Source organism: Chrysochloris asiatica, unplaced genomic scaffold, assembly GCF_000296735.1.
Source record: "Chrysochloris asiatica unplaced genomic scaffold, ChrAsi1.0 scaffold00037, whole genome shotgun sequence".
Lineage (NCBI taxonomy): Eukaryota > Metazoa > Chordata > Mammalia > Afrosoricida > Chrysochloridae > Chrysochloris > Chrysochloris asiatica.
Window position 1 is genome coordinate 21,610,392 of NW_006408555.1, and position 12,067 is coordinate 21,622,458.

The window sequence follows — 12,067 nt, forward strand, 5'->3', positions numbered from 1 at the left end:
GTTTTTTTTTTCCCCTACAGAGTTGATTATGAAATACTTGGCACAAGGATTATAATTGAAACCAGCTGCAGAACTCATGCTGAGCAGCAGTTGGTTAGGACATACTGCCAAAATCCCCCTTTTTTAGGGAGTCCAGATGAGCTCATGCAAAGGCTGTGTAGCAACTTTTGCCCCCTAAGTCTTATAAGCACACCACTACTCAGTTTTCTAGGTTGTAACCACACTACCTTTGAATTTTTTTTCACTCAAAGAAAGTTTATAGGGAATGATGATAAATTTCCTATCACCTATAAACCAAGGTATCTCTTTCTGCCTATGTTATGTTATCTGGCTTTAATCTCAAGAAATGTGTAAAATAAAAACTCTCTTCATTCATCACTCTCATGATTTACTTAACTCCTCGATGACCAGAAATACTAGCTATTAAGAAACAGTATTCGTTTCGGAGAATCTATAAACATTTAATCCAATATAAATGGTAACTCATGTTATAGTTACTTCACATTAAGAATGTTCTCCAGTTTAGAACTACAATGATTTCTCAATGTATCAGAGATCATCTCCTTTTGAAGGAGCCTTGGCAGTGTAGAGAGTCACACATTTGGCCTAATCACAAAATTGAATCCCTCAGCCACTTTGTGTGAAAATAACGAGGCTTTCTGTTTCTGTAAAGACTTTAGAGCCTTGGAAACCCCATACAGGGTCACTATGTGTAGGAACTGACTCAACAGCAAACCACCACATCATCTTCTTTTGAGAAACCCTGGTGACATGGTGGTTAAAGTGCGCAGCTGCTTTCTGAGGGAGAAAGGTGTGGCAGTCTGCTTCCAAAAAGATTGTTGTTAAGAGTCAGTACTGACTCCTAGCAATCCTGTATAGGGTTTCTGAGGAGCAGGTGGTGGTTTGGAACTGCTGACCTTGTGGTTTGCAGTTCAGTGTTGATCCTACAGCACCAAGATCCCAGCCTGGGAAAGCCTATGGAGCAGCCTACTCTGACCTATTGGGTTGCTATGAGTCAGAATCAATGCAATAGCGTGAGTTTCACTTTGGTTTATTTTCTTTTGTGGATAACCAAGGTCCTTAATTTCCTTTCCTTTCCCTATTGTGTTTATTTATGTTAGCTTTTCCCCCTGTCATATCACTCATAAGAACATGCTTCAAAGTAGTAGAAACAAAATGAGTGAAACTGAACATTCAGTCCTTTCTTTTTACTCATAAATCTTGAACACTTTCCCACACACTAAAAAAACATAAGTAGACCACTTTCTGGTCTGTCTACCTCTGCAGAGTATCTCCTGGTCTGGTTCCACCCTCTGGTCTCTCTTAGTGGCCACACTGCCCACTCTGGCTAGCAGAAAATGATTTGGCAGCACTCAACTCTAGCATGCAGTGACTTAAACCAATTAATACTTGGCCAACAGAGCCACATAAACAAACCACACCTTTCATCTGCCTGTCAAGTCTGTGCTGGGATTTCTTGAACAGGAAGTGGACAATCCCTGCTGTTACATTAATTAACTATATTAAGAGCCAAAATATTCAGAGAGCTACAGGCACACCCCTTTAATTAATGGCCAGTTTAATTTGCATGATCCACACAGTACACCTGAATTCCTCACATTTAATATGGACCTTTCACTACTTGTAAAAACAGTCAGGTAGCACCAGAATTCCTCTTTTAATAATGGCCAGATTAACCCAATTATACTTTTTAAATAGAATTCTTCTCCTTTGACATAATTTTCATTTAAAAATCATTTTTATTAGAATTTCAAGCAGTAACACTTAACTGAGCACTTATAATGTGTCAGACACCATTTGAGGCACTCTACAAGTATTCACTCGCGTAATGCTCACACCCATCCTATCTCATCTGGGTCCACTTTACCAATTAGAGACCTGTGGCACGGAAAGGTTAAGGAAGATGATACCCTAATTAACTAAGAGTTGAGGAACAGGGATTCAGACTCAATTTATTAAAGAATAATCTTAGTCCTTCAATTCAATCTTGTTTACTATTAATTCTGTTTGTTTTGTTTTAATTATAAGTGTTATTTAAAGAGAACTTGTATATCACAGAACGCACATTTATATAAAAAGAATAATATACATAAGGGCATTTAATATCTTAAAGGAAATCTTAAATAAAGTGAGTTTCCCTTTCATGCAAAGAGTATTCTCTTTCACTCAAATCTTTTTCTGCTCAACAGAGGATACACCCACCACACTGTTCCTTAAAGGACACACCAGATGGTTCCATCACTTAGCTCTTTTGACTGCCAAATACTTTTCTGAAGGGCTTCTTTTTAATGTCTAGGTTTGGAGTCACATGAACATCTTATTATTATTTTTAATCCAAATAAAAAGGAATATGAATATGTATTCAAGCTTCACAGTGACTATCCCTTAAGGCATCTTGGCCCTTAAACCAACATTTCTCTGCTCTTTTCCCTCCCAACACCTCACATCTGGCATGCTAGAAATATACTGTTGCTTCCAGTCAAATGAATATTTATTTGATGGTATCAAAATGATGTGCTCTTAGCCCACAAAAACAATATTCTACATCCTACACTTTGGTGAGTAGCATATGGGATCTTAAAGGCTCATTAGTGACTATCTAAGGGGCAGCTATCAGTCTTTCCACGTGTGGAAGAAAGGAAGAGTGGTGAAAATTGAAAATGCTTGTGATCAACTAGCCCAATGGACTAATGGAGCAGGTGAACAGCGACCAGTCTGAGACCAGAAAACTAGATGGCATCCAGCTACCACTACCAACTGCTCTGAAAAGGATCATATAAGAAGGTCCCAGATAGAGTAGGGAAAAAAATGGAATAAAACTCAAAATTATAAAAAAAAAAAGACTAGGTTTACCAGTAAGAAAGAGATTGGAGGAACTCCAAATTGTAGCCTTTGACCATCCTTCAGGTCTGGAACTGAATTCACCCTTGTGTCTCAATTTTCAGCCAAGCAGTAGATAAGTATATGGGGGGACACCAACACTAGGAAGGTATGCTCACAATGGAATGGTCAATCATCCAAGATCAAAAGGGCAACAACATTTACCTAAGGACAATGTTGAGAAGGGATCGATGGAATGGAAAGAAGAAGCACAGGTAGGAATCGGCTAACTACTGATGCAGCCCCAATCCCTGAAATGAAACAAACTGTGTGATCTGGTGAATGTAAAACTGATGGTCTTGTCTGTAAACATTCACTCAACTCACAATAAAAAGTTCTTCAAAATGATGTACTCTTACACTAGAAAGAAACTTTAGAGACTATTTTGTGTGAGTGGTATGGTTTATCCACAGGGGCACAATCTGGTTTAGATGCTTTCATCACTCAGTCAAAAGGCTGCCACAATTTTAGTGGTTTTCTAGTTACTGTTAAGAAATTAAAGGGGTGAAAAAAACCCACTATCCACTTATCTTCATGACTAAGCAAGTTAGGAAGCTCCTTCAGCCACCTAAAAATCACACACAAATACGACTGACGGACAATTTATTCTGAACCAGAAGCTGCGAAAAGATCAATAAAGTTGTAGAAGAAAACTTTTCGTCTAAATCAGTGACATCAGTTATTTAAATGGTATTTTAGGCATTGAAGATAACAGAATTCAGTTTGAAATTCTCAGTAGATTTAGACCAGGACACATGCCTTTTTTTTGTAGTCTTACCTTGTGGCAACAAGAGGGTAGCTGTGGCATGGTGATGCCCAGGCGTCCCTTGTCCATGGCATGCAGTCATAGAGCAGCAAATCCTTCTCAGTCACAGCCATGAGGACAGGTCTCCATTGCTGTCTTCCACCATCTAGTTTTGCCTGTTGCAATGGTGAAATTCAGAAGGAAAGTTAATTATAGTGACATGTATTATAAAAGTCCCTTCAATAATGACGTACACAGAAGTCTCTATCCCAAGTCCTAGGAGAGGTAAGAGCAGGGAAACATCCTCAGGTTCTTTCTTAGCGATCTGGATTTTCGACTGGGAGGTGAGACGTGGTCTGTATAGTTTGCAGAAGCCCTTTCCCAGTGAGTTACAGACATTATTTAGTGATATGATACATTTTTAGTCCCATTTTATAATACCTGAATATCACCAATTCTTATTAAATATATAGTGATTTGTTCAAAATGATGAACAATTTCAATATGTCTGATGTTGGAGTGGCATCAGACCCCAACACAGAGCAGAAATACAAAGAAGTCTGTAATCTAAACATTACAGCTTTCCAAACATTTTTTAGCAAGACTTACAATACATTTTATATTGAAACCCAATATACACATACATATACAATTATCTGTTGCTCAACATCTACAATATATTCTGTGAAATAGGACATTATGTGATTTGGACATTTTGAAAACACCATATTATACGCAGGCAATCTCCAGATTATGGACAAATTCCATTTCTAAATCTGCTCCTAAGTTCAATTTGTAAATAAATTGGAACAGTTCGGTAAGGTTCATACTTAATGTTAGTTAGTCAATGCTTGTCTTAGTATATGGTATAAAGTGTCCCTTTCTATGCATAGAAAACATTAAAGAAAGTTTGCATATATACTTAAACATTTAACATAATATTACAGTAGTAATAATAAACTTGTTGCACATGGAAAAGTGTAATCTGTCTGTTATCATGAACCTTTGCATGCACCTCAAAACTTATATAATAGGCTTGGTTGGACGTTCCCACTCGTTATGCAGCACATGACTATATAACTGAATAAAAGGTTCAACAGCACTAACCCCCAAACTTGGTGCAATGGACTCTGATATCTTCTATTTAATTTTTCAGAAAAACACTGATCAGAACCCGCTATGTTGTATTTAGGAAAACATTGATACCTCCTATTGTCAAATAATTCTCTATTATATTTTAGAAAACTTACATTTCAGTTTCAAATGTACCATTGCATTTAACTGCGTAAAGCTCAGTCATCTTGGTAAGTTTTAAAATGGGTAAAACATCCACTACTTATCCACACTGTCATGGATCCATGTCTACAAAGTAAAAGGTTTTGTTCAAGAAAAGCCCTGTCATCATCAAAACCTCACCATGATGACATCTTTGAGTAGGAACTGCTTAACAAGGAAGACTCTGAATGGTGCTCCTTCAACTCACTATTACTGCGGCTGCCTTCCATTTTCTCTTCCTTAGTGACTCCCTGGTGTGGCATTCACTGTAGGATAAGCACTGGAGCATAAGGTTGCTTTGAATTGCAAGACCTGCAGTTCAAATTCACCAGCTGTTCCTCGGAAATTCTATATAGGGTCGCTATGAGTTGCAACTGACTCGACAGCACTTAACAACAACTCATGTATTAATTCTTCATTCCATAGAACATCCTACACATGAAATAACAACATCCCTGGTTCAAACTCACCAGCTGCTCTTCGGAAACTCTATACAGGGTCAACTATGAGTCAGAATACACTTGATGGTACTTGACAACAATAATGATTTCTCAAGGTAATATGGACATAACAGAAGAGTTTAAGAGGATATCTATAATATGCAAAGTGACCTGAGTGGTTCAGCTCTGTGTAATGACACCTACCACTGGGACTCTCTGTTAGCTAGAGCCATGAGCTCATTCCAACAGTGGGAAGTGAACTCAAACCAGTGAAGTAAGCCAAGTTCTACCATGTACTTAAAGCAACAAAAACATGACTGGACATTGAGAATTCAAGGACAATATTACAGAAATAAGGTTTTCTTTATAGTGAGCTCAAATTTTGTCCTCCTTTACACTATTATATGGGTAGCTGAGTAATAGTAGCTCTAAGGAGATTCCCTTGGATTCTGACATTTTTGGATCACAGATACCCAAAGGGATCTCTAGTTTATACTCCCTACTAAGTCTGTGTCTCTGAGACTGTTACATATAAATTTCAATAGAGGAAATACAAAAAAATCTTTCTTCCTAAAGAGTTTAAATGACAATCTGATTTTTTAAAATGATTTTGTGCTTTTCTAAGTGACAAGAGAGATTCTGAAGTCTAGATAAGAGTATTTGCATTCAGAAAGCCTCGGTTTAATTTACTCCCTCCAAAAGAAGTTATTTTTGGTTCTGAAGGAAAAAAAATTCTAATGCCAATTGAAGGAGTGTTCAATTTGAAGACAGAGAACTTTTTGTTTAAATAAAAACAACAAAAAGTGTTTATTCTCTACCTCTGTTGAGTCATTTAAAAAAAAATTATCTTTCTTCTTTTCTACTTATGCTAGAGAGAAAGTGAAAGCTGACTAAGTCATTCTGTCTGTCTACTTGCCTTAACATCTAAGGTTATTGTTTGCTTTCACTGGAGTCAGTATGCTACCTGCAAAATGTACTATGTGTTTTTGGTTGTGCATCAGGACAGGCAGCCTTGGGGCTCTATCACGGAGTTTTTGACTGGAGGAAAAAGAGATATCAATGTGAGAGTTTAATTTGCTTCTGCTTCAAACACCCATGCACACATAAACCTGGCAAGATCTTTTCCAAATTTTACTTTCTAGTAAGTAGAGTTGGATAGAACTAAAGATGAGAAAAGATTTAACATTTATAAATTTATTTCCTAAATCCCTTAATCTTATAAATCTTCCTTTTTGATAGGTAATACACTTCTGTTACTAATTTAAAAATCAAGTAAGAAAACCGCAATAATGAAAGAAATCATTCCTCTAAAGTTTGAGTCTTAAAACTTCTCATTGGCTGCTATAATTTTTCTAGTCAATATCTAAATGCTTCAAAAAATTATTCTGAGGATACATGTCCTTCATTTAATAGACTCACAGAAAACTCTGGTAAAAATATAAACAATTAAAAGTGAATTATCAATCACAAAAATAACAGTATTGATAATGAGATTGAAGTTCCTATGCAGAGAATTTGTTATTGGTCAGTCCTCTGTAGTGGATGTATTTCCTGGTTTAAGCAAATTCAATTTATGACAATAAAAAATAAAAAAGATAAATTAAGGAGAGCTCACTTTATGTTGGATAAATGAAATTCCCTAAATTATCAGCCCAAAATATCTTAGGTGTAACTGGAACACTTGTATTTACTGAAAGTTCTTCAGGAAACATACTTCTTGCCAAAAGGGAGGTCTACCTATCTTAAAGAGATTGTTGTTGTTAAGTGCTGTCGAGTCTGCTCTAATTCAGTGACCTTATATAGGGTTTCTGAGGCACAGCTGGTGGGTTTGAACTGCCAACCTGTGGTTCGCAGTCCAATGCTGATCCTACAGTGCTACACCAGGAGTCCTTTAAACAGATTACATGATCCAAAATTTTCTTGACTATTTTTATACTCACAGAATGAAACAACAGCAGACTTAGAAAGAGTTGTGGAATTTCCCTAGTTTAACCTTTATCGCCTACAAAAGTTCATTCTACAGTAGCTATGAAAATGGTAGGAAGTCTTGTTTGAATATCTCATTCTGACAGTGATATTTTACTTGGGAAACTCAACCAACTATTTCAAATAAATGAAAATCAAAAGACTAATTTGGAAACTACTTTGAATTAGTTCAGTGGTACTATTTTAAAAGTGGTTAAAACTTCTCTACTTAAAGTTATTCCCTAATGCTGACCTTCTGTTCTTGGACAATATCTTACAATTATTATGTGTACTTATGGGTTATAAATTGCTGCAAAGGCTGAATTAGTGAATACTGAACCAATGCTACTGGGGAGGACACAAGATTGTATTCTGGGAACTTCAATCACATTTTCGTCAAATGATCGATATACAACCTTGCTTTTTATGTGGGTATCTGTTTAAAGATACCTTATTTAGTATGTATATTTTAATTTGCTAGCAATTGAATTCATGGCCAAGAGTACTAAAAACTCACGCCTGAATGGAGCTTATTTAACACACATATTTTCCCTGTGAGGCACATCACATCATGTTAAACAGAGAAATTATCCAAAACAAGGCACAGAAATGTAGAAAACGTGGCACTAAGTAGATCCCCTAAGAGTACAAGATGGCACCGTAGGATAAGCACTGGGCTGGGAACCACAAAGTTGGTGGTTCGAACCTACCAGATGCTTCTAAGAAGAAAGATGAAGCTTTCTAAGTAACAGCCACAGAAATCCTCTACCAGGTTGCCATGAGTTGGAACCAACTTGATGGCATGGAACAACAGCAAGTAGATCACATAAAAGACAATAGTTTATGAGAGCTGAAACAAGAAGGCAGAGTGTCTCCTTGTTCTGCTGTAGAGCGTGACATCTGAAGACTTCTTGCCTGTGAATGACTCCAGCCTAGCAGAGCTTAATTCCATCTTGTGCCTAGGTTTAAATTTTTCGTTGCCAATTTTTGTTGAGTACCTCATGCACCCCTGATCACTGAACAGCCAAGAGTTAACAAACAGTATATTTAAAAGTAGGTTTTGGGGCCACTTCCCCCAGCCAGCTCTTGTACGAAAATTCTTGGACACACCCCTTTAATGGTCCAGTATTTGATGTTATACCCTGAGAGCCTCAGAAACTGTAAGATTTTCTATCTGCTATAGTCTCCTCCCTGCTATATGTAAGCCTGGCAAGACCCAGGGCTGCTGCTGTCAGTCACGGTTGTGGAAGATGATTCTTTTGTTCTCTGTGCCCTACAAAAGGTCATTATTTGGAGACAGAACTTTGGAAATTTATCATAAAGTCCATGATTTCCCTCATGCGGGTGGATATATGTTTGTCTTTGTCTTATGTTTACTTTTGTTTAAGACTTAATAAAGAGTCTATATTTTATATATATATATATCTTTAAAGATGGGCTCTCTTTTCTTTCCTGTAATAGTTTTATCTCAGCTGGTAAAGTGTACATCATGTGACTAACATTTTTTAACTCTCTGAACATGGCTATGAATGTGTGAATGACCACAAAAGCTCTATGATTATTGATTTTGGGGTTACAAATAAAAATTTTAGCAAGTACATATATTTACAACTGTGGAATCCATGAATAATGGTTGACCAGACAAAGAAAAAAGGTATTGTACACCTACTGTCTACAAATAGGCTAAGTTCTCTGGAGGCAATAAAGATTTGGAAAATCTGTTTTCTAACAGCTCACAAATGAGCGAAGCAAACACACAGAGACATACAGCCCTAAAAGGCAGGCAGATGGTGAAACTGGTGGCACTGTTTGTCTTCTTTCTATTCATTGTTATGTAGCATAAATTAAGTTCACTTCAAAATCCTGGCAATTCTCTTACATTGCTGTAGGAATCTAAATTAAAAAACCCCAATGGAAGGCAAATTGGCAATGTTGCTCAAAATTGCAAATGCATACACTTTGTAGTAGTTAAAAAATATGTGCACACTTCTTTGCTACTCTTTTCTTCAGAAAGTACAACTTAAATTCTCTTCTCCTTGGGTGTAAGCAAGATTCAGTGACTCGCTTCTAAATGAAAAGAATAAAGCAGAAGTGATGGTGTGTGTTTTCCAAGATGGTCATAAAAAGCACTTCCAGCAAGATGGCAGGATAGGCAGACACACTACATGGCTCCTCTGCTACAGAGACACAAGAGACCAAATGAAAAGGACTAGGATGAAAATCCTAGAACCCTGAACTTCAGAAGAAAGGTTAGAGAAGAGGATCGAGTGCTTGCTAGGAGCAGAAGCTGAGCGGGAATGGCGAGAGGAGATTGGCCAGACACAGTGTGACCAGCTTTGTCAACAAAAGAGGTGTGGCAGAGTAGATTCACACAGGAAAGGTGAGGCCAACTCCCACCCCCATCCACCCACGCTGAGAACAGGGTTCGCATGTGAAGCAGGGATTACAGGAGCAAAAAGCCTCATCTTTCTTCCGCTGACCAGCTGGTAGTTTCAAACTGCTGACCTTGTGGTTCGCAGCCAGATTTGTAACCACTACACTATCTAGTCTAGCAGAAACCCTTTCAACCAGCCACCCTGCCCTCTGCTGACCTGTGGTAGTAACAGATGTTAAAACCAGCTCCATCAAGGGCATCCATGAACTTCTGGACTAAGGACCTTGAACATAGATAGCAACTAGGCCTATAGTAACTAAATCTAGGGACAGGAATTCTGCTGTCACATCCCTCCCACATCTACCTGGTAAGCTCCTTGCGGGGCATGAGCCCCACAAAGTTTTCTCCTCTCTGGGTCTAACAATTGCACAATGGATTTTGTTTTTCCCCTTTGTTGTCTCATTTTTGTTTATTTTTTGCTCTTCTCTTGTCTTTCCATTCCCTTGAGTTTTACCCTATCTCTGCTTTTATTTTTCCTTCTTTTCTTCTGGTTCTCATTTCCCCTCTTTTTTGTTTTGTTTGTTTAATTTCTTCCTTTTCTTTTCTCTCTGTTTTTCTTTTCTATACCTCCATTTTCCTGTCCCTCTTTTTAGTTATTCTATTTTTTCTGGTTGCTTTATTATTTTCTCTTTTTATTGTAGGGTGCTTGTTTATTTGTTCACTTTTGCTTTCTGGTGTGTGTGTGTGTGGTTAGGGTCCTCCTCTCTCCCACTGGACAGAAGACAGGAGACAGCAAATGTGACCATACAGGACAGCCACAACTCTGTAGCTCCATCCACTGGGAAAGAGCCAATACCAGCTCCTATACCACCTGATCAACAACAGACACAAAAGCCAATACCAACCACAACCACCCTAAACAGAGGTGCACTAACGGCAAATGAAAATGGCATACACCTTCCATTCTCTAACTACACCCACAGGAAACAGTTAGTGAGAGCCTAAAAACCCAACATACATTCATCAATTAACTACAAATACGACAACTCCATAATGTCCTAGACACAACAGATAATTTTAGCTCACATGAAAAAACCAGGGTGAATGGTTTAAACAAATGACCAATATGCAGAGCTGGAAAATGTTTCTGAGAAAGAAAAGGCAATGGAATTAACTGAAAAGGAATCCTAGAGAATGATATTTAGGTACCTCCAATGAGTTAACAGAAATATCATGGGAAGGAAGGAGAACGCAGGAAAATCTTTAGAAGAATTTAGGAAGACACTACAAGAACAAACAGACAAAATAAAGGCAAATGTTGACACGGTACAAAACCTGCTGTTAGAAATCCAGAAGATTAATACTAAGATCTCAGAAATGGGTAATACATTGAAACAGCAAAAGAGTAGATTCAAAGCTATGGAAGCCCAAATTAATGAGCTCGAAGATAAATCTCTCAATTCTAGAATGCTATAAGAACAATCAGAAAAAAGAATGAAAAGACCCACAGAAACGCTAAGAGTTATGTGGGCACACCATGAAAAGGAACAACTTATGGGTGATCAGAATCGAAAATAGGAAGAGAAAATAAAAAGTACAGAGAAAACTGTCAAAGAGTTATTAGAAGAAAACTTTCCTAACATGAAAGACAAGAAAATATACAGGTACTTAAAGTAAAACAAGCCTACAAGACTGAAAATAGAGAACCAGAAATACCAATTTATTATGAAGTCAACTACAAAGCAAAAAGAAGAAATACTGTAGATATAGAATTTCCAAATGGCAAGGAAGTCAAGTAGATTTCAAGATAAACAGGGAAAAAAATTAATATATCACAGGGTAACCTCAAAGAAAATGAATACTCCCATCCTGGATCTATACAAGTTAGAACCAACTTGAAGGCACTTAACAACAACAACAACATCAGAATAAAAAAAAAAGAAGAAAATGATAAAGATTTAGCAAATATTAACACAACAGAAGTGAAAATGAAAAGAAAGCCCACAAGCAATACGAACCCAATGCATTGCAATCATTGTAATGAAGCAAAGTATATGATTTGTTGAATGTAAAACTGACGATCTGCTCTGTTAACCTTCGCTGAATTCACAACAAAACGCTGAAAAATAAAAGAGAAATAAAAGAACATGCGCAGAAGTGACTGGCTTACAAGCTTTCAAGAGGGAACCTAGATCCAGAGGGCCTGGAAGAAGGTAGAATCTCCAGTGAGTAGTATTCAATCTGACTAGGCGGGGCTGATGAAATGAAATGCAGACAGGGCTCTTGTGATACAATAGTGAATAATTGTTATCAGGACTGTTTATGAGGGTCCGAAATGTAAAGGTAGACGTTTTATAGCAAGGAGGG

At 37.4% G+C, this 12,067-nt stretch overlaps 1 protein-coding gene across 1 annotated transcript in view; it reads right to left on the reverse strand.

Annotated features, from left to right (window-relative positions):
• SNTB2 (syntrophin, beta 2 (dystrophin-associated protein A1, 59kDa, basic component 2)) overlaps window positions 1-12,067 on the reverse strand; it is a 142,066-nt gene that overhangs the window by 29,441 nt on the left and 100,558 nt on the right. The window contains exon 4 of the mRNA XM_006860212.1: window positions 3,680-3,822. Within this exon, the coding sequence (XP_006860274.1) occupies window positions 3,680-3,822 (143 nt within the window). The remainder of the gene's footprint in view (window positions 1-3,679; window positions 3,823-12,067) is intronic.